Raw genomic sequence first — 23,654 nt, 5'->3', positions numbered from 1 at the left:
CACCCTGATTATGACACCACTTTCATGAGCTGATTTAGATCATGGCTTGATGTTACCATCAATGAAAGCTCCCTTTCTCTATCTCTGCCTTTTCCAAGAAGCTCCCATCAGATCCAGATGCAGTCACTGCTGTCCCTGGCATCACCACCTCTGTGGGGGCCCAAGCTGGATGCAGCAACTACAGACAAACTCTTGCCATTGCCCAAATTTATCTGCTCTAACTCCATGCACCTTCTTGATCAAAGAGGGAAACTATGTGCCAAACTTTGGCAACTTAATTGCCTAAAATTAGATGGAATAAGTACTACGTGGTACACTGCAAATCTCTGATTTGTGGAAATGCCCTGGTCAGGCTGGCCAAGATCACTGGAAGCAAGTTGGAGCATCCTTGCTAGGAGCAAAGCCAACACTGGCAGAAGAGGGAATACTCCACGAAACTGGAATTCACCCCTCCTCCTCTTAATCCAAAATAGCCCCACTGCTGGCTCATCAGGCTCAATCCAGAACTCACTGCTCTGGGGTCAGATAAGGAGAAAGGACTCGTAGGCTGGAGATGTGCTGTGAAGGCAGCAGCATGTTGGCTGGAAGTGGCAGTGCTGGAAGGTTAACACAAAGGGACTATTAAAGATTGCTGATGATTTCTGCTTTGGGGTTTGGTTTTGAAGGCAGGACCAGACACTCGACTGTTGAATCTATAACCCAGCAAAGTGACTCTGCACAGCCTGGGGACAGCTGATCTATTAAGGCAAGACCACAGTGACTCCCTGCCCCGTCCATCACACAGCAGCCACTGGTCCTGCTGCACAGAGAACAAATGATCCTAACTATCCTAACTTGCTTGTCTACAGCATATTATGTTTTGAAATATTTATTGCCTCCCCAATCGGAAGAAAGAAACATTTCTCTCTTGGACATAATGAAGAACACATTTCCAGTGCTTAACAGCTGGAAGCTGGAAAGGTGGCCAAAGAAAATCCCTAACTATTTTTTTTTCTTCCCTTTAAAGTAAGCATCTGGAAAACTCATTTCTGGGGAAGAGGAGCCTTCTCAAATCAACCCGAGGAACGAGTCAATTAAACCTGGTGGCTATTCAGAGGCAGGGGCTGATAAGATCATATTGTGAGTGTGATATCAACAACATGTTTTCTGTCTGCCTCTGGCAGGTCGACTCCAGAAGGATGAGGAAAAGCTGTTTTTATTTAATGAAATGCAGCAACTCCTCCAGGCAGAGATCTTCAGTATGGTTTCGATCAGGCACTGAAGTATCAGGGAATTTTTTCCTCTCCATCCCACATCTTTTCAGCTGGTACACCCTGAGTGATGCTGACATGTTCCTCTCCCCCCAAGGATGGCAAGTGAGCCACCTTCACTCCTCAGCTTCAAGCTGTCCCTGGGACAAGCTCTTTCAGCCTGGGTTGGCATGAACACAAGGAATGACAACTGGCACACATGCTTGCAAGCAAAATACTGCTTTGTCCAGGCCAGATCCTCACACTAAGCCTTCCAGATGAGAAGACCCCTATTCCTCTCCTTCCACAAGTTACACCATTACTCTCTGCACCCTGAGTGCACCCCAAGGTCTGGAGCCAGTCATTGATGATGTAAACAGGACTATACAGTAGTTGCTGACAGACCTGTGCCCTTCATCATGGCTCAATCACAACTTCAAGCTGATGCCAGGCTGCTCAACCCTGCCTTCATTCCTGATGGAAAGGCTACAGCAGGTCCTGCCAGATAAGCACTCCCCAGGACAGTGCTCCTTGCCCCCAACCTTCAGGAAATCCCTGCTCTGGAGGCACTGACTGCTTTTCCCAGAAGTGTGAGCAGCTGAGGAGAACAGAAACGCTCCACTTTGGATGAGATGTCTGGGAAAATGTTTCTCCTCTAACTTTCATGACAGGTTCGAATTCTTTTGGAGGGAGGACTAATGTGGGTTGTTTTGAAACAGGCGCTGTGTTATTGTAACCAATAACAGGAAATTAATGGCTCGCTATGTGGTGGGACAAAAGGCAGTCCCCCTGGGGCAGGCTGCTGGCTGTCCCCACCATGGCCATATCCTGTGTACCAGCTGTCACTGCTGGATGTGTAGCAGAGTCTGCAGAAAGCACTGGACACCCCTCAAAGGACCAGCAGCAGATAAAAGGGAAGAGGGAAGGCAGGGCCAAAGCCTTTCCAGGTGCCCCATCCAGTGCACTCTGTCCCCCATAGCTGGGGGGCTAGTGAAGACTAAAGCCTTTGTCTGGGGTTTGGTGTGCCTACCCTGAACATCAAAGACACTTCCAAAAATGAACTGTGCCACCTCCCCTACCTTGGGGACAGGCAAAGAGACTCCTGTCCCTCCCTGAATCCATGGCTGCCACGTACCAGCCACTGGAAGAAAAGATGCTTCTGGCAAACGCAAGATGTTTCTTTTTGAGAAGCAGAGTTAGCTCACGCTGTTCTCCAGCGTTATCTATCTCAGCATGAGACCGAGCCATGCCAGAACAAACAGCCCATCAAATAAACAACACACTAAGACAGAGCACGCTGCAGACACGTGCAGTCACTCTACTCTCAAGCCCCAGTGGCTCCCGTGGCTCAGACGTCTGCAGTGGCTTTACTTCACTCGCCGTAGAGCCACACTTTTCTCTGACCTGCCCCAGGGCTGCCTTGGAGGTTCTGTGCTGCCCAAAGTGGGTCTTGCTGCTGACAGAGTAGCCCAGCTCAACTGCAACAGCTTCACTTCGCTGAGGACTGATGCTTTCAACACAACTCCAGCTATCCTGGTTAGAAAGGTTCCAGCACACCCAACTGCAAACATCGCTGCGAGCGCTCCTGCTCAGTCAGCATCGAGCCAGCAGCAGCACTAATCCACCTGCTCACGTTTCCAACACCGAATCTCTGGCTGATGCAGCAGCCAGGGATGGGAGGAAGTGGTGCAGCCCAGAACTTCTCCAGCCCATCAGTGCGTTTCAGGTCACGCCTCTGACCCAGTTTCAAATCCGGGCAGTTTCTATTCACAGAGCTTGGGGAGCTGTGCCACAGCCCCGGCCATGCACCTGTCAGCCCCTCTCCCTTTCAGCAACCTGACCCTGGGCAGCCACGCCACAGACACGCTCACATCCTGTCCTGGCCCTGGGGACACTGGACTGCACCAGTACTCACTGCTGACGTGAGATGTGGGGAAAATAAACCCCAAAGCCTTTCCAACGCCGGCACCAAAGACGACTTCCCAGCCTGCACAGCAGCCATCTCACGTTTCCCCCTTCCTGGTGGCATATGCACATGATAACTGATCAGTCTCACCACTGCAGAAATCCAAGCCCTTAACCCCACTCCCTGCCCAAAAAATAGCATCACTGGGAGGATTTACTACCCCTCAACACAAGTAAAAAGGACCGGAACCCACATACTAGTTATGGATACAGAGTAAGCACAGGATTACAAACTCAGCATGCCTGGAACACCCAGCACATGTCCTCACTGGAGAGGTGTGGAACCACCAGCACTGCAGGCACGGGGAGCTCATCTCCATCAGCCTCTGGGATTTGCTCTGCCGTTTGCTCAGGCAGGGACAAGTGAAAGGGGAGCACGTAACCACAAGGTGGGGAGGTGCACATTACCCTGCACCACTGCTGATCATCACCAGAACCTGTGCTGCTCCTTGGAGGAAGAACCAAGGACACGGCGCTGGTACTTGGGAGGTGGCAGTAGCACATCCTGAGATCAACAAGAAGCTTTTAATGATCTGATATAAATATCCCAAAACACCTTTAGAGCAGCTGCAGAGAGCAGCCATATAACTTCTATTCACCCTTTGCTAAACACGCACAGTTATTCTAGAGGCAGTCCTTGCAAGTGCAATTAAGCATTGAGTACAGCACCGTGTGTAAAAGCAACATAAACACCATGGGGTCTGCAATAAGTGGCTATTGGGAAGAAGCAGGATCTCAGCAGGATTCACACTAACCTGAGCAGGTTTGGCTCAAGAGCTGTTAGACAGCTGCACTTCAGTCCAAAGGAGGCCACTGTACTGTACAGCCCTTCTCCCAAGGGGAGCTTTATAAATATTTTCCATGATAAACATTTGTAAATAGTGTCTTTCAACATGTCTGATACCAGATTCTTGATCTCCTATTTTCAAAAGGAGAGTCATCATCTTCAAAGGAGGGGAGGCAAAGCCATTCATGCAAACAGGATAGCTACAAGCAATCCAGCTTGGCACTCGCCTCCGAAGCTGTTGACGTGGGTGTTTGTACTAGATGGTTTGTCTACCAGGCACAGCCAAAACCTCCCCTGCGATGCCTCCCAGCACCGTTCTCAGGCACAGGGTACGGCGCCCTGACAGCCTCCAGAAATCGGATCTGCCTGGGGAAACGTGATCACCTCCATTCCTTTGCTGCTGAGGGACAGGGGTCACATTCTGCCAAGATCACAGCAAAGCAGACTGGCATCTGACTCGGAGCCTCACGGTTCATGAAATCAATATACAGGCCACAGTAGTAATTTCGTCTCCTCTGCTCTTTGAAGAGTTCCCTCCCTTCCTTCTCCCCTGGCCACAAAGCCAGGCTCTGGGTGGTCCCTGCCAAGACTGTAAATTGACTTGTTGAAAGCCTTAGCAAAAGAAAGGTCAGATGCCTTATAAACTGAGCAGGACCCACAGTGCTGTACAACTATTTTCACATTATGCGAAGGATATGCACATCCACACAGCTGCTCACACCACAGCAGGCATCATATCTCATCCAGGTGCTCCCATGTTGCACAAGTTTTACCCAAAACAGCACATGAAAATGCAATTCTTGATACCATGCCCCATATACACCTTCAGCTCTGGCTACAGAATAGGGCAAAGGTGGGGTGAGCTGTGGAGCTGCTGCCCTTCATTGCAGATGGCAAACTCCCACATGGGAACCAAACCTGTTGGGAAGTGGAGCTCAGACTTGGCACGCTCCGTTTTAAAGGATCAACAAGTCAGCAAGGTGTCCCTGGAAGGAGCAGCCACAAACCCACAGATTTTCCTGCAGGTTCAGCCACTAAAGGACAACAGCACGTGCACATCTATGGACACCCCTCTGCACACACACACAGGGCTGGTCCAGAGCCTGGCAGCTACCAGGAGGTGACTTCATGCTGTGAAACCACTGCTGGCTGAATGCTCACTGTTGGAAAGGGAAAGAAAACAAAACTCATACAGAACAGTGGTTTCACGAGCTGGGCAGGGCACCAGCCACACTGTCCTACAGACAACATCACATAAGACCAAAAGGCACAGCAGTGTGTGGGGCTGCACAGTCTGGCTTGGCTGGAATCCCTGAAAGCACTTCCCAGGGTCACAGCATCCTTATTCTGGTGGTTGGGAAGAAGGACAAGGGGACAGAGAGCAGAGACAAGACCACAGATACACCTGACAGAGACTTTCAAGCCAGTTTTCAGTCCTTCTCTGTGACCTGCCATCCACATGAGAGACTGCAGTTCTGTGCTGCCTTAACATGCTACAAATCCTACTGCCTCAGACCCTAAAAAGAAATAAATTGCTTTGCAGAACCTCCAACTGCCCAGCAATTTGGGAAAACCCAACTGTCCTACAGGTGCTCTTATTTCTCTCAGCCTTGCTGTTGCTGTACCCCACATGGCATCACTGCAGGGCAAACAGGCATTTACAGCTTTGCTCAGCCCCTCCTGCTTCCCTGCTCCCACTGCCCAGCTCTGGGAAGGAACAGAGATAAGGGGAGTGCTACAGAAAACATAAGTGCTTAAGAAACCTCTGATTTAGTGGAGATAAGAGGTCTGGGTAAGTACACACCACTGAAATAAAGACCACTGCTGAAAGAAGGGCGGGCACATGGGATGGCATGTGTCCAGGGTGGGGGCATAGCACAGGTATGTCATCTACTTCAGAGGTTAAAACCCAAGCATTTAAGCAATAATCAGCACTGTCATGCTCATGGTGCCACAGTCTGATGAAATATGTCCAACTGGTCTTCATGGAAGTATCTCCCTGAAGATGGCTCACGGATGTCAGAGCAGCCCAGGGTGTGCAGAGTGGGATCCCACAGATCCAGCGAGTGTCCTGGCTCCTCTGCCCCATGGCCTGAGGTAACACTCATGCATTTCAGACAAAAAGCAGAACTGGTGTAAGACAGAGGGGGTAGAGCAGCATCCCCCCTGACCTGAGACGATGGCATATGATCCCAGACTTTCCAAAAGCTCCCCAACACACTGTTCTAAGAGGTGCACAGACCTGCTATCAAAATTATTTGATAATGTGTCTCCTGGCCTGAAGAATAGGCTGACAACAAAGTGGTGAGGGAAGAAAATAAGGAATTAACTGCATAGAAAAAAAGTCACATCTCCAAACACCACGGGACTTGCTGTATGAAGCAGTTATTCCATCTCTACAGCAAGCTCAGAGCCAGAGGGAGACTGCTAGAAGTGAAACTGCAACAACTCAGGCTCTGCAGGGTCCAAATCAGCTCCACTCTCCTACCCAGTAACTCCAAACCAAGCATTTCAGCTGCCAGCCCCAGGGATAACTTGAGCCAGGAGTAATATCTCAGTGCAGCCCTTACTGTGAGCACACAATTCCCCAGGCTCCTTAATAAGACATATTAATTTTTCACACTGTTAAGGGGAAAGCAAACAGCTTAGGCATTTCTGTTCCTACATTAGGCTCTCAAGCACTTTTGCTGCATATCTTATCAGTGCAGCTTCAGCAGCCTTTCCAGGCCGTTTCAAGACTTTGGCCTTCAGAAACCTGGAGAGGGGGGTGGAAAAACCCTCTATTCATACTTACCAAAGCATAGCACATTTTCAAGAGGACATTCCTACCATCCAGAGCAAACAAATGTTCCCAACTGTACATTCTATGGGTTGTTTGAGTTGTAGCAAGTAGTATCAATACAGGTTCACTGCACAAGGTATTCAAATATTCTTAGGAGTTCCTGGGCCAGTTTAAAATTGAAAGGGAGAGGCCAGACAAAAGAATACTTGTCTGTGCTTTAGACAGCTTGCAGGCTGGTTTTTACACCCAGAGTTTTACAAGCACAGCTCCATCAGCTAGGACCACAAGCTTGTTGGGACGGGCTCTCCAGAGCGCGCTAGGAGCTGTACAAATCTGGGACCTGTTCCATGGCCAGGCATCCTAGGCCCTGCAGTACTAAAAATTAAAAAAAATACTATAAAAGAGCTATAGTAAGACCCTTTTCAGTACTGCCGAAGCCTTGCTGATTTGCTAAGTTTGTTCAGGAAGTCCTTGGTTAAATCATGGGCTGAAAAAAGAAACCCTTCCATAGGATACAAATAGGATTTTGTGCTTTAGATACTGGATGAGACTTGAAACAGCATCTGCTCTTTCTATGGCCAACAGTGAATCAGATGTCTGTGACATTCCCAGAGCTTTCTGAGGGTCTTGGCCAGTGATATAATGATCCCACCACAATCCAGCAGGCATGCAGACAAATGCCACCTGATCTGCTATGATAAACAGGAGCCAAATCTTCCGTCTTACAGGGCACAGTGGGCAGAGCAAGGTGTCAGAGCACCAGCCCAGGTGTCAGCCTGTCACACTGAGGAAGAGCTGTCTCACCCAGCACCCTGGACATCACTGCTTGGACCACACCAAGGAGTTAAGCCCCAGGCACTGCAATTCACTACTTTGCTTGCCACTATCATTACAGCTCTGAATTTGTGACAGAAAGGCCTTTTGCAATCATGGTAGTGCTTGGGTATCACCAAGCAGAGCCTCCAGCTACACACTGAATGGTGCAGGGGCAACCCTAATCTTCACCACACAACTGAATTCTACTAAAAAAATCAGGCCTGTTGCAAGCTCAGCCATTTAATTCAACTAAAAAACCCAAGACCGATATTAACCTTGACAAGGCACAACTTGTATGGGTGTGACACAGCAATTTCCCATCAAAGAGAGGATTTCAGACCCAACCTGTCTAACCCACCCAGGTCCTCTTTTTCCTTGCATTTATGGGATTTAAAAAAAAAAAAAGGGAAAAAAAATCCCCATGTCATACATTTCACTTCCAGAGCTGCAGGAAATCCAAGTCGCATGCCAGCTTCAGCTCTGAGGGTTTCCTTGGGCTGTTCCTTTCAGCAACAAGGAGAACAAAGCAACCTTGGCAAATGGCCACGCTACAAGAAAATATTTCCCCCATCCCCTTGAATGAAGTGGATATCCTGTCACAAACCTGCGCTCATGGGAAGGGTGAGGAGGGGAAGGAAACGGAAGAGGACGAATTAGCTGAAAATTGGCACAACGTGAGAAGTCTCAGCTTGCCACCAAAAGCCCCTGAAAGGCTTCTCATTTCAAATGGCCAAATGCCAAAGATGAATGACTCACACAAACCTCAGAGGAACCCCAAGCCCTCTGGCACTCAAGAGCAGTATACCTAAATGCCACTTCCTTTCCACTCTCCATTCCCTGTCTTTCTTAATTCTCCATTCTCTGGGTCGAGTGGTTTTAGAAGGTCCCTTTCTGGACCACTGACCGAGAAGACCCAGCTCCAAGCAGAAGAGAGTGTCCCTTGCACCACATATTAGATCCCTGCTCCAAACTCAACTGCACCCACCTTCCAGGCATTTCAGCAGCATCGCCCTTCTGTAATTCCTCTGCATGGTCCCTGCAAGCTTTGACAGCACTGGGTTTAAAGCTCTGGTCGTTAGCAGATTTCAACAAAGCCAATCCCAACATGTGCAAGCAGGTTTATTCTTCTAAAAATCTGCATTACAGCCATGCACTATGTTAGCATTTGTCAGCAAGTTTCCCCACCATGACACTGCCATTCATAGCCGGGTTAGCTGACCCAACAGCAGCACATACCAGGGTCACAGCAGGATTAACATTCCCAAAGCACTGCTAACACCAGCAGAGATCTGCAGCTACCGTGTTTGTGTGGAGTTCTTACTGCTGTTTGGACCCATGAGGGTCACAAGAACACGGGGTTTGTCCACAGCCCCATTTACAGATACTTGAAGCAAGACTACTCTGAGGCAGAAAGCAATGACTGGCAAAGAAATGAAAAAACAAACCCCAGCCTGGAGTCCAGCCAAAATCTTTGTGCCCACTAAGTTTGGGTGGATGCAGACTTTGCAAAAGCCTGGAAAAGGATTAAGGAACAGCTTTAGCAAACAGCCAGGACAACAACAGTGAAGTCATGACGAAGCCAGCGATACAGCTTTCTGTTTGCAGTCATGAGTCTGTGATTACAGTTTGTAACTATGTGCAAATACCAGAAAGCCATTCTTTTCCTCTTCCCATCAAGGCTTGGCATCGTGCACATTTAACTAGATCCAAGAGATGCCTACAGCAGCATGCCAGCTGGATTTTGGTCACAGGGCATGCTCTGACCCACAGTGACGGGAACTTGTAGGAGCCCATAAACAGAGCTCAGCTGAGAGTGTGAGGGAGAGCTCTGTATCAAAGCAGGCAGAGAAAGAAACAGGAAAGAGCAACTGAAAAAAGAATTGTGGCAACTCTCAGTTTGGCTGTTTGCTTGTCCCTGCATGGGTTATGCAAACAACCACTGGTAGGACTCAGGATGCCAAGCAGAAGATGCAAAACGATTCTCAGGCAGAGCACACCAACTAGAGCGAGTTACACGCACAGGCTTTGACAGGAAATCTGCTCCATCAAAGATGCAGCTTCTAGCATACAGGTACATGGAAAAAAGACATCATTGATATGCTAATATTCTAGGATAAAGGCAACTTATTCTAAGGGAAGCTGTTCTAACCTCCAGATAACCATGTACACCATGCAACATAGACACTTATCCCTGCAACAGGAGCTCAGCCAGTTTAACCCTGCTGGCAGAGCCCAAACTTCAAGGTAGATGCAGCTGGGAACAACAGGCATGATGCTTCGTGCCACATCATCCCCCATGAATGTTGTGTTGTTTGACAGAAGGAAGGAGAAGACAGTTAACTACCATCCTAACACTGTCCTCCAGGAGCTCTGACTGACAAGCCCAGGCAAGTCTTATTGCAGCAGCAATTGCTGGCCCCGTTACCTGCTCATCCTCTCTGCCAGAGCTGTTAGCCCTGAGCAGACCTGTCAGGAAGCAGCATGTCAGGAAACTGCTCCAGAGCCACCTGGCAATCCAGCAGTGGCAGCACATCCAGTTTGCAACACATCCTTGCTGCCATCAAGTAGATGATACCCAGTGCACCTGGAGAACATAAACCATCTTGGAAGGGGACTGAGAAGGGAAGTGGGTGCTGAGTTCCTAAACCATACCAGCAGCTCCACCTCTGCTCTCCCTGTGTCTGGCTGGTTGCCCTGCCAAAGCAGCATGTGTGGGGCCAGGCTGGGGTTCCTGGAGGAAACAGGAACCGTGGCTTCCTATACTGCACAAACAGGAGCTGGCACCATCCAGACGCACCTTCCATTAGCAGTGACCTCATGTTAACAAAGGCTTTTTATAGTCACGCTTGGCAAGTCCTTCTATGGAGAACATTTGGCAAGTCCTCTTATGGAGAACAAAGTAACATCGTTCTCCTCATTCTTGTCAGGATCTGGTGACCAAAGCAGCCCCAAACCACTGTCCCATCCTTGTCTTGTCAAGGCCTTCTCCCTCTCCTCCCCAGATCTACCAGTACAACACATCCCTGGTCCAATCTCTCCTCTCCAACCATCCCCTCAGCATGCCTCCAGAAGCAAAATCTCAACTACCAGGTCTGTGTGAATAGGCCACATTTTCCTCATCTGCTGCCACTGATCCCGAGTCTCCTCATAAGCCGTTTCTAAAGACTCTTCCAACCCATCACACCAGGTATGTGCCTTTCACCTTGTGTCTTCCTACTGGTTTCCCTTTTAATTTCTATCACACAAGGCAATGTTCTATTTACTGCACTGCTTGGCATTACACATGGGAGGGAAGGTCTGGAATTTGAAGAGCACTGAATCCAGAAAACAGGAAACGGCTGAGGATCAAGGCTGGGCACAGCCCAGAGGCCCACATTTATGACTATAATAAAAGGATAAGGCAGAGATTAAAGCAAAGCTGAGCCAGGCTTGGTAAAGCATCAAAAGAAAGGTGCAGGGGGCTAGAACAGGCTTGAAAGACCAGAGAAGCTGACTAGGCAGATGATCAGAAGTGTATTTAGCATCCTCCGTGCCAGCCCAGTGGATCTGAGCCAGCACATTGCTGTGCTGGAGCTGTGGACTGCAAGGACAGCTCCTGGAAACATGCCCCAGGAAGCAGGAAAAGCTCACTTGAGGGGCTTCTCATCTTGATCAGGACAAGCACCAAGAACTGAACTGACTGTGCAATGCCACAGGATGAGCCTGTCTCCCAGTCCCTCAAGAAGAACAGGACCGGCAGCAACTCCAGGCTCACAGACTCGGATGTGTTTGGAGGACATGAGTTCATGGACAGTCGAGCATCCCACAGGGGTAAGAGATGCTGTCACTTGCTGGAGGAAGATGACAGACAGAAAAGAAGGGCTGTGCAGGGCCAAGTCAAGAGCTTGATTCCAGAAATTCTCTTCTGCAAACAATTTTGTACTCACTGGTCTGGTGCTGCACAGGCTTCTGCACACAGGCTGTGCACAGAAAACAATGGAGATGGTTGCAGTATTCCCCCTTTGGAGATGGGATAAGCCAAACCACAGAAAATTCTAACTCACTTATTCGGATGGCAGCACACTCTGTGCCAGAGCTGGGAACCTCTCCGGTTCCACTGGGCACACCAACCTTCCCAAAACGCTCCCCGTAACATCTCCCTGAAGGAGGAAAAGAACTCTCCAGTAAACAGGGGCCTGACCCAGACGGTTCTGCTCTGTTTTAACTTGCCTGGTACAACCACAAACAGAGCAGACAAAGCTGACCCCCAGAGCACGTGTATCCACTCACATTCACACCCGATTCAAGGCACGCTCTTGTTTTCCAGCCCAGCCAAGCAGACACTTTCCAGGAGAACAGCAAGAAATTACAAGGCTTGCCTTCCAGCTATTCATTACAAACTAAAGCCTCCCATACACCAGCTTGCAGCTCCCCTGACCTCTCCCCATCTCGTGCTCGCCCCGAGGCTTTTTCCTGATCTTTGAAGAATCCCAGGGAGCTGAGAAGGAAGGGACAGCCTGGAGGGAATGGTAGGAGACCTCTCCATTAGCCTCTTTGTTCCTCATCACACCAAAATTTAAAATAGGCAACAATATCTAGGGAAAAACTACAGTGGAAATCTTCCATGCACTTCTTAGAAACAGTAATTATCCTTTCATCAGTCATTACCTGGAGCTGTTCTGAGCGGGGAAGCTGAGGCTTATTTTAACACCTGGTTCAGGTCTAGGCAGAGCAAGCACAGCCTCTGGGAAGATTAAGTCGTTGAAGCACAAGGGTCATTCGTACAAGATGCAAAGGATGGGCAGAAACACCTTCCTTGGAAGCCACAAAAGGTGCTGCAATGCTGAGTGACCTGCCCAGAGCCTCCTGCTCCCGTGCTCTTCTCCGTGCTCACAGCCTGGCAGACGTGAGGCAGGGCAGGTCCTTCGGGAATCAAGTGTTACAAGTGAAATACCATCTACTCATTGCAGCCCTGGAAGACTGATTTTAAGCAGTACTGGTTCATGACTTGAGTAAACATAACATACAATTAAAATTCATGTGTCATCCATGATTTACCTACGCTGCTATTCTGCACATCTTTTCCCTGACAGCAACCCACAGCAGCAGTAACAAAGAGGAAAGAAGCTTCAGCCTTGGCTGCTCTGGATCCTGGAGCTTGGCATCCAGCTTGGCAAGGCTGTTTGAAAAGGAGAAGACGGGTCTGCTCTTGCTGCCAGAGGAGAGATGCCCGCTTGATTAACAACCAGACACTCCCTTCCCGCTCACCTGAACGGCTCCTGCGCAGCCCTTGGAGCCAGGAATCTGGTGGGAGTTGGCAAATAGCACAGAAAGGTCAAGAAGGCCCAAGCAAAGGAAAAAAAAAATCTCCCTTTATCGGCACAAAAAAAAAAATCCCAAAAACCAGCTGCAGGTCTGGGTCAGGGGAACTGCAACTTTGAAGAAAACAGAACAGCCTTCACAGCTAAGTTAATTTAAACAATAAAGGGGAAAATAAATTGGGAGGGAAGAGAAGATTCATCCACTTGGGCTCGGTGCCAGCTCCCAGTGCTGTATGCTCCCACAGTCACACCTTTTCTGCTTTTCCCAGAGAAGCATTACAAATATGCACCCCACTTGCACTCCACAGCTATGGCAAAGGACAGCAGCAATGAACAGGCTCTGTAGTTAAATGGGAGCCACAGACCATCTCAGATCAGGGAACTACGATTCTGAAGCCTCTAAACAGATGAAGATCTTGATCTACTTTTGAAGGATTTAATAGCAGTTGCAGAGGACTCCACACAGGAGAAGAGACCATAGGCTGAGCTGTTCAAAGTAAAAAGGATTTCTGCTCAGCCTACTTAACATGCTTTATTTTTAATACTGCTTTTGCTCCAAGAGCTGGAGAACAATTTGGAGAAAGAACGTCTTTGTTAGAGATTTTACGCCCCAGCCCTTTATTTAAGGTGCAAAAGCTCACAATAAATGTCACTAAGCCCTCCTACCCTTTTCCCACAGTGGTGCCCCAGCACAGTGAAGACCAAGTAGTCTTTAACAGTAAGAGACATTAAGAAAAGTAAAAACCATGTAGAAAAAAAGAAAATATCTTAAACCTTCACCCATTCTTGCAATGCTCCATGACAAACCCACCAGGCAGATAAGGCAGCCTGTGGCCCTGAGAGAAATGGACACTGTGCACTTCCCAGCGATGTGTGCTGGGGAAAATGTTGCAGAAGACATTCCCCACCAAGGAGAAGGAAAGGAAGAGACTCATTTCAATTTTCCCCCTGTGTACAGCAAGAATGAACAAGGATGTCTCAGAGGGAAATGCAGGCAGCAGTTACATCACCCAGAGGCACTAAGAGCTCTCACAGCAATGGAAATGAAGTTGCCAAAAGAACAAGGTGAAAGAAGGCAGAAATTTACCTAGTTTTCAGCTAAAAATGCTTCTTGGTTGATCATCCCTATCCCACACCAAGCCCAGGGAAAGCAGCCACTAAACAACAGCTCCCTTCAGGAACAACCACAAGCATTCTGTTGCTGTTTCATGAGTTCACTCATCAAGAAGCATTTTTCAATTCCCCACCTGGGGAAGAACATCCATCTCCTTTTGAGCAAAGCTTTGCACTGAAAGACCAGCAGCCTGTTGGCCAAGGGCTGAAGTGTCCCGTGTGTACTGTGTATCAACACCTTTACTTCAGAGCTAAAAGAGTCTGGCAAGTTAAGTTAATCAGTCCAGAGGCCAGAAAAAGTGGCAGCTTTGGCATTGTAATTACTAGAAACCTCATGAAATGCTTCCCAAAGCACCCAGTAAGTTATCAAACTACTCCCTTGCAGAGACACATCCTACAGTGACTACAAAACACACCTTCAGACTGGCCCAGGGGCTTGGCTCACAATCCCTTTCATTTCCTTTCCATCTTCATGAGTTACCAATGAAAGAAACTTTTTTATTTTTCTCTTTTTAACTCTAAGGGGAGCTGCATTTTAAGCAGTAACACTGGATCTCTCCAAAGGAGGCGGCTTCTCTCCTCAGTGGCAGAAGTGAACAGACATTGATGTCTCTTGCCGGTCACGGGTGTGTAGGGGAGGCTGTGTGCCCTCCATGAGGCACTGCTGGATTAAATACCTTTGGGGTGTAAATCAAAACTCCCTGCAAAGCTTCAGTCTGAAATTCTGTTCTCCAGTGTCACCAGGGCCAGCAGACAATGCGGGGGGAGATGGGGGATGTATCCAGCCACCTTCTCACTGCAGTAATTAACCTCAAGCAAGCACTGGCACGAAGCTCCTGCTCTTGCATGACTGCGAGCATTCCTCCCCACAGAGTTTATCATAAAGCACCAACTATCCATAAACATCTCTGGGAAGGGCTGGCCCGGGTTCACCTTCACACGAGGAAGATGTCGGGCCCTGGCAAAAAGCCAGCCATTCATGTTTCTTTAAACCTCCTGATTTTTGTCAGCTCTGACTCAAATGACCTTCTTGTAAATAAAAAAAAAAACCACCCCAACAAAAAGAATCTTCTATCACACCCTTTCCTCCCCTCCACCCACTGTGGCACTTAATCACTGCAGGATCACAGGGGACAATTCCCATGGTGGCAGTGAGTCATGGTCTCCTGTCCCTCTGCCCTCTGCACAGCCCCTCTGCAGTAGAGGCACTTCCCCATTTCCAGCTGGTCTGGAGCCTCCAGGCAGGAGAGGAAATCGCTTGGAGCTGAGCAGCAGTGGGGCAGGCTTAAGAGCCTCCATCACACCATGGACCTCTTCCCTCCAAGCCAGGTAGGACAGCCAGGTTTGGGACTCTGACAAGTCCACATTGTCCAGCAAGAGCAGTGTCCTTCCCAACACAGCAAGGTCAATTCTTCCACCCTGCAAGACCTGAGTTGTGCTTCATCCTTGATGCCATGATGTATTTTACAGCAAATCCAATCAGCAGCCCAGACATTCATCCTAAATATACTAAATCTTTAAGCACAAGGTCGTGATTAAAAGCAATATATAAAAAAAAAAAAACCCTCTTCATACTCCTCTCTTCAGCAGCTCCTAAAATCCATTTAACTTTTCTCCCTGGAGCTGTTTGCCATATTTCTGGGAACCCTCAAGTGAATTTTCCTCCTTTTCTAGCCTTTCCCCCACAAGAAGAAAAATCCAAGAAGAAAAATCACTCATCCTCATGGAGGGAGGAACAGACACAGCACCAGCAGGAGCAATTCTGATCCAACCTCCCCAGCAGATAATCGGACACAGCCTCTTCCCAAACCGTTGTGGGAGCTCTGATCCGCCTTGCTGATGAAGCCATTAAGATTAGGCCACTGCTGGCACTGATGACGTGAGGCGAGTGTTTAATATCCTCACACCAGCTGGGTGGCCAGCCCAAGCCATTCTTTAACTTATTTGCTAGCTGTGAATATTCCTCCTTCTCTCCTTCCCATAGGATTTTAACATCCCTGTGAGGAGAGCAAGCTCCCAGCTAGGAAAAGCAAAGACCAACAGGCTGCTTAATTAACTGCCCCTCTCTCAGTTGCCACAGCCTCGCCAAATGCTGGAGAAACCCGATTCCAACGGGTAATTAAGCACTTCTGGCTCGAGAGGGTCAAAGCCAGCAGGGAAGCACAGCAGCAAAGGAAGGGGCTGACACCATAAACCCTGTGCCAGCCCCTGCTGTGCCCCCATGCCAGCAGCTCCAGCACTCCAGGCGCTCATGACTCCCCAGAGGGATAAAGGCTTTTAGTGGCCATCAGTCCCTTAAATTAAATCTTAATTGGTCCAAGAGCTCCCTAGAGGGAACCATGAAGCAAGGAGAGGCCTTGTTTGCCAGCCAAAATAAAGCCCTGCTCTCAGATGTGCCTCTGAGGGTGTTGTTACCTGTGCTGTTTCACAGGTATCCAAGGAATTTCTAAAGCCTGGCTGCCAGGTACCCTGGCCCGATCCTGCGCTCACCCTGCTGGGTCCCAAGAATTCCTCTTTCTCTCTTCCATCCTTTCAACCAGACTCAACTTCAAAAGGAGGAAATCAGAGATTCTGTAACATTTCATCTTGTTTCTATTGCCCAACCTACCAAAACAAAGGAGGGAAAAGCAAAGACCTGACTCTCACCAGGAGCACAAACAGGTTATTATAGCAATCACATGCAATAGGGGCACATATAAAGGGGAAGCCACTAAAAACGGGCTGGAGCCTTAGGTTTGCCCTGCTGTTGAGACCAGCTGGGTAGGATGTATTGCATGGATGGCAGGGAAACAGAGGGTCTGTGAGCCCAGAGAAAATCCACACCAGGTGAAGCATCTGCCTCCAGCACTATGTGCAAATTCTGGTACCAGTCCTGCAGAAATGATCATGCAATCCCACCTCCCTGGGTACCAAGGGCAAATAGACTCAGGAGAGGGCAGGAGGGAGATGTTCAGCTTAGACCAGCTCAGTTTTAACAGTACTGCAGCCCCTCCAGATTATTCCAGGCTCTGGCTCCCAGCACAGCAGCTCTGAAGGCCACAAACCCCCAGGTGAGCCAAATGCAGCAGCTTGCAGGAAACACAGCACAGCTGGGTTAGCTCTGGCCTAAAGCCAGAAAGTTGCCACAGAGAACGACAAAGAGGAGGAGAAGCTCCCAGGGAAAGCTGGTCTTTGAAAATCCCTCTCCAGAAGACGTGAATGATCAGAAAGGCACATTGCAGGCTGGCCCTTGGACAGAGGGGGAGAGCAAAGCAATCCACTCACCAGCACATCCCTGCCAGCTGGGATGTTTCTAAGACACAGCAGATGCCACCCACGCTGGTGAGGGCTCAGCACAGCGTGTGCAGCCCCGGGAGGCTTTGCCCACACAGCTATTGTGTGATGCCTGGTGTGCCCCAGGCGTTAGCAGATATTTCACTGGTGCTGTGCACAGCACAGCTTTGGACAGCTGGCACTTGTGGGAGAGAACAAATTTGTGGAGGGTCTTAGAGAGACTCCGAACAAGTGCTACGGGGCAGAGACAATCCTGGGAACTACAGTCTGTGTTGGAGGTATCTAACAGAAGGGTGTCCTCATCAATACAGCCCAGGTATCCGTGGCTGTAAATCTGGAGTCAGACACCTTACAAACCACAGTACCAAATGAGCCTTTACTCCACCAGAGGGTGAAAAAGCCACCTGTGAGGCCAGTGCAAAGCTTCAGTGTCTGACAAGGCTCGAAATCCCAGCAAACAGTCCAACCTCCACAGGGGCAGTGACTCAGCCCCTGAAAGGCTGCTGAGCAATCACAGCAGCCAGGCTTCCTGTGCAAGAGGTGAGCTGTCCACAGTTCCACAACTGCCCCATCCCATGGATCTTCCAGCCAAGAAGAACCCAAACATGGCTCGTAGCAGAGCTTGGGGAAGCACAGCAGAGGAGGTGAGAGCCCATCCCTACCTGTTCATGGGGGCACTTCAGTGTGTGTCTGCTAAAGTGTTACAAACTATGGAGAAAACGCCCCAAATGCTGAATCACAAGGGCTAAGGCTGCCAGGGAGCAGCTGGGACTGTTCAGCATTGCAGAAGAAGGGGTGTCTCACACACCCCCTGTCCTGGCCAAGGACTGAGGAGTTCCCCCATCCAACAGCCAGAGTAGTGGCTCCATACCAGAAAGCAGACCCACATCCCTCAGCCCTTCAGACCTCTGGCTTACAGTGCCTTCCTGCCTTTGCACTCCAGCCAGGGCATCTTTTCTGCTGCTTCCCTCTAAGCTGAGGAAAAACTGAGAGAACACTCCATTTCCAGAGGGACAGCTCTGTGGATGAATAGGAGCAGCCGAGGAGGCAGTGGGGGCTGGCAGCCCTGCTATTACAATGGTAATTCCCTTTGACTTGCCACCATTAGAGACCAAACATCCATTGTCATCCTTTGTCTTTTATAGGAAGATCTTCAGCACGGACTTGCTGTTTTTAAAGTTTTAAATGCACCGGCTAAGAGTTTTAGAGAGCAACCTTGAATTTCTCAGGGCTATATTTTCCAATTTGGGGGTGAAGCCTTGCTAACTGTCCCCCTTCAAGAGGCAGGTACCCTCTGAGGGGAAATGGCACCTACAAAATGTGGTGGGTTTCCATGAGTGACTCAACTTTTAGGGAGAATCTAAATAGTAACAATAAATAACACATAATTTGTTATAACTATATTAATATAGTTAATATTACAAACAGGCAAAAAGTTTCCCCTTCCATATTTTAACCAGAACCTCATGCCATGTTATTAAATAAACGGGGTTTGTTCCACACTTCCACAGAGGTCTACTAAAGGATTTTAGAAGCACAGCAGCAGGTCCTCACCAGCACCACCTACAACAGAACGAAGAAGGGAACTGGGTTACCTGTCCAAGGTCCAAAGTGACGTTGACCTGGTTGAACTCCAGCCCCCGGGAAAGAGGGGGGCTCTGCCACCAGCGCTCAGTCCCATCAATGGCGTTTGTGATGGGGTGGGCCTTGTTGCTGTTTGCAGAGGAGCAGATGTCGCAGTACTGGCCCTGTTGGAAAGTACAAAACCAACACTTAAACCCCAGCCAGAAAAACGTGGTACAAAGCAGACAGGTATCACAGCAATTCAGAAAATACAGGGTGTAAGCCTACTAATGCAAATCTATATATAAACTTTTTGTTTGCACTGATTTGAAGCATGAATGGAAAAAGGAACATGAAAAGGCTCAAAAACCCCCTCAACCACACAGTGTAGAATTTTGGCTGCTCTAAGCAGCATCCCTTCTGTATTGCAGATATACATCAAGTGCTGGCAAAGGAACCTGGACACAAAGAACTCGTTACCAGATGCAGAGGGAGAAGCCACACCACAGCAGAGAACAGTAGCTCAAGCTCCATGGGCACCAGCTCCTCTGCTGAGGCTGCCATTCACACCCCTGCTGATGCCCAGAGATCCTGACCAGATCATCCAGTCATTTCTACAGACTCAGACTGGCAGTTCCTCTGCCCAACTCCCTGCAATCTGTTTCTTGTCCACCTATTCATTTCACAATATAGTCCTTTCAGCTACATTTTCAAGCTTAATAGTCTCACAGCAGAGCTCCTTTTGCTGATGATGCTGCAATGCAAGGCCAGAAAGGGACAGCCCCAGCTGTCAGCTGGCCAGGCACCTCACTGCCATCACTTCTCTGCCTCGCCTTTGTGGTGCGGGTGGTTGTGTCAGCTCCATGGACACGCTGCCAGAGAAAACAGCTCTGCAACTTTAACAGCACGACCAGACAAAAGACCTGAGCTGTTAGGGGCAATTCTTTCTTTCCCATTAAGGGACAAATGAATCTGACCCACTCTCAAAAAAACCTGCAAATAGCCCTGAAAATTGGCAAGTTATTTCTTTTGTGGAGCCACTGTTCTGTCGCTTGAATTGCTGCTACAACAGCCTAGAAGAGGACTCTGTTACGGGCAGTTTTCCTTTTAAAGGCGCAGTTATCCCCAGGCAGGAATGCTGCCCTTGCCTGTCCCAGCTGCAGCCAGCGTTAATATTACACCAGGTACAAGACCTCAAGACGGGCAGTCCCCTTCCTGTTCACTGCATCTGCACCCCTACAAGGGCTGAGGCAAGACAGGGCCACCACAGAGCGTGTGATTTTCCAGATGCTCCAAACTCTGGAGGAATCTCCATGCAAAGGAAACAGATTTCACAGCATTCTTCCCCACAGCCATGCCCTATGTTATTTGCAGGCAATTATGCAACACAAATTGTCCTGAACAAGAACACATTTTCATTAAGTGTTCTGGAGATATGAAAATAGCAGACTGGGCAAGCACGAGGCCAAAGTAAAAAGCAGCTAAAACCATGCAGGTAACCCTGACACCCACTGTACAGAGAGGTCAGGACAAGGCTCGTTTGAACATGCTTTGAGCCAGGAGGGAGAGCAGACCAGATAAAACTGACCCAACTCTTCAGCTCAAACCTTTAACGGGAACCGGTGCAACAGGTTGTGTGGAAATTTCTGCTGCACAATGCACAACACTGGGAGGGGGGGGGAAGCCAGGCAAGGTTACAAAATGGGGATAAATAACAAAAATAAAGTGTTCTCATAGTTTAAATTCTTGCTACAGATGTAAAAACCATTTTGGACCCAAAGTTCACATCGACTGAAGACAGTCAACTCAAGTTAAGTTAGAGGGGACTGAAAATTAGGATCAGCTGCTCCACATTTGTAATGCTGCTGTTGTCCCTCCCCACTGCTGTGCAGCCTGGGCTGGAAACACATCAACAGCTGAACCAAGTTTGCTGTTAAAAGTGTGATTAGCCTCTCTGATGCACCAGTTGCTCATTAGTTGTTTCATTAGAGCCAGACCTAAACCTGGTGAGAATCATTTCCAGCTATTTGTATTTCAGAGAAACTCAGGCTCCCGCGCAGTGCGTCAGGTTCTCTACAGGGGAGTTCTGACATCAGCAGAGGATTTTAATTAAAAAAGCAATTGTGAGCAGCAGGCTTAGTGAAGACAGCAGGTTGCCAGAGCAGAAGAGGTGTGGACACCGCTAAGGTCCACCAAAGAAAGAACTTAGCAAAAAGAAAGCAATGCAAGAAGTTGCAGGGCAGCTTAGAGAACATAAAACTGCCACTATCAGAGCAAACTGCAAAGAGAGAGATAAGGAAGAGGTTTGAATGGAGGGCAGCTTACAGAGACCTGCAAGGCCCGATCCTGTTCCTACTCAAGTCAGTGGGAACTTTGAAGTTTCCCCTGAGCATGAAGACTAGCAGGCACCCCACTGGCACCGCTCGCCTTGGGGAAAATAGGTGGCTTTGTCCCAGTTTATCTGGCCCTGCCATGACCCAACATCAGCTCTCCTCACCTGATTTATCAGAAAACCACAGGGAGCATGGGGCAGCCTGGGCTGCTGGGGATGAGGTAAAAAGGGCAGGAAATGGGGGTAAAAAGTACTGTTTCAGACAAGTGAAATGCATGCTCGCTGCTACCAGGGCTGTCCTTGCAGATCAGCTGCTCAGGCAAGGTTAAGCAATGCTGTCTCACCAGGTGTTTTTTTCTGTGAGCAACAGCACCTTGTTCTAAAAACTCATTTTCAGTCACAGTTAAACCCCTGAAGTCCAGCTCTATCACATATGTAAATGCAAAAGAGACATGTATAGAGAGGTACAGCATCAATTGTCACCCAGAGCATGGAGAGCCCTGGGCTGAGCCAAATTCCCAGTGCCACGCGGGAGAGACATGGTGTGGGATTACGAAGCACCAGGACAAATGGTCACTGACTACTGCAGGATATCAAAAGAGAATGTCAATTAATTCATAGACACTCAGGTATGAAATAGCTTCAGATCTGTCAGTGACACCTGGAAGAGCGAGAGGACCAGACCTCTGGTCAATGCCCACATACAGCTCAGCACCACAATTCACTGTGCAAACCAGTGCTCGGAACACAGGGCGCGTGTGAAGACAGGCTTCAGAGGAAGGCAAAAGTTGCACTGACTTGAAAACTGAAGTTTGTTTTCTATTCTTAAATTCTGAGGTCTAGAATTCCTTCAATTAATGCTAGTAACTTGCCTTACTGTTATACTCCTAATCTTCTTAAATAATCGTCTACAACCCTGCCTCGTTCCAAGCACAATGTACAATCCTTGCTGGAACAGCCCCCTAGGCAGAAGGGTGGGATGGGGAACATGAGCACACAGCTATGCCTTCGCAGTGTTGTCTGTCTTGGAAGACAGCTACAAACATCTGCAGCAAAGCTCAATCAGAAAAAAGAAACCTATGACCTCTCTTTTGCCTCATCTTCAAGACATGATCATTAAGGCAGGATCGCCCATGCTGAAGAGTGAGTTGGACAAGGGAAGCAAACCTCCATGGCAAGTCCCTTTCAGCACACCTCAGCACCGCTGTGCATCACATCCTTCCAGACTGAAAAGCCCCCCACAGTTGGAAATGCTCTCTTCTGCCAAAAACCCCTGAATAAAGCAAAGGAAACTCCTTGAAAAGGTTTACAGCCTTCCCATAAGCTGTGCCAAAACCACTGCAAGTGTCTTTAGAGCACCATTATTTCAGAAAGCTTAATGATTATTCACATTTTAAGACTGTCATATTTTAAAGTCAGCGAACTCTGTTTTCTGAAGTCTTCTACAATGTCAAATTAAAACAGTAGAAAACAGAGAAGTAACTGAACTAATTTATTAGATGACTGTATTAATGTTTATTCTAGGTCTTTAATCAAGCAAATGTCCCTTCACCACCACAGCATGTGGAAGTGTCTTGGGAGGGTCCTGAGGCATTCTTCCAGAATTCCTGACCAAACCCCCTCATGCCATGGCCACACCACACACGAGCAGCACTGAGCAGGTGAAGGGAGAAGGGAAGGGACTCAGCTCTGGTGTGACACGCGGGCAGCAAGGACATGCATGTGGAGTTCATTATTGTTGTTTCAGTCTGCTCAAATTGAACACTTCCCTCCCACCTCCCTCCTTGCTTTAGTCACCGGGTGGTGCCGAAACCCCTAAAGGGGATGAATTGGGAACTCTGACCTCTGCTCCGATGCCTCCTGTTTCCTCCCCTCCCTTTTAGGTGCTGCCTGTGGTCATGGAAAGGAGCCACTACAAAAGGAATTTTCTAAAGCTTTTAGACTGACTGAAGACCGCTGGCCTGGGAAGTGGTGCTCAGATCAAAGCCACCCTGTGCCAGAGCTGCAGAGGGGATGGAAGGGGGTCGCTGCAGAAATCCACAGCTGGGGAGCTGTGTTTGGCAGCAGGGGAATGATGAGGCTGCCCCCAGAGCTGGTACAGCCTGAAGGGTTTCTTTTAGTCACCAGCATCCTCAGAGCTATGTGTCATGCTGAGCTAGCAGGGTGGCCTGAGCACAGATGGACACATGTGCAGTGATAAATGCATACCCACTTTTGCCAGCTTTTCCAAGCACTCTTATTCCTCCTAGTTATGCTTGGCAGATCATTCAACTTGTCTGCAAGTGCACATAGTAGCAGTTAACTTCTTCACCTTTCCTTACTCCTACTGTAGGCACAATTACTACATCGAGGTCCCTGTAAGCCTCCTGCTACTAGGACTTGAAGCAAAGCTTCTTCGAGTTACATTATTCTACAGTGCAGCAAAGTGAAACAGATCACTTTAGAAGGTGGCAAAACTCAAGAGGATACGTCAGGTTTTTGCCATTCAGTAACA

General features: G+C 48.6%; 1 protein-coding gene across 3 annotated transcripts in view; it reads right to left on the bottom strand.

Annotated features, from left to right (window-relative positions):
* LAMA5 (laminin subunit alpha 5) overlaps positions 1 to 23,654 on the bottom strand; it is an 88,322-nt gene that overhangs the window by 63,111 nt on the left and 1,557 nt on the right. For all 3 annotated transcript variants that reach the window (XM_027697169.1, XM_027697171.1, XM_027697172.1), the window contains exon 2: positions 18,861 to 19,013. In XM_027697169.1, the coding sequence (XP_027552970.1) occupies positions 18,861 to 19,013 (153 nt within the window). The remainder of the gene's footprint in view (positions 1 to 18,860; positions 19,014 to 23,654) is intronic.

This window comes from Neopelma chrysocephalum, unplaced genomic scaffold (assembly GCF_003984885.1).
Source record: "Neopelma chrysocephalum unplaced genomic scaffold, ASM398488v2 Primary Assembly neopelma1_119, whole genome shotgun sequence".
NCBI classification, from domain to species: Eukaryota; Metazoa; Chordata; class Aves; order Passeriformes; family Pipridae; genus Neopelma; species Neopelma chrysocephalum.
This window is presented reverse-complemented; position numbering and strand designations above follow the sequence as displayed.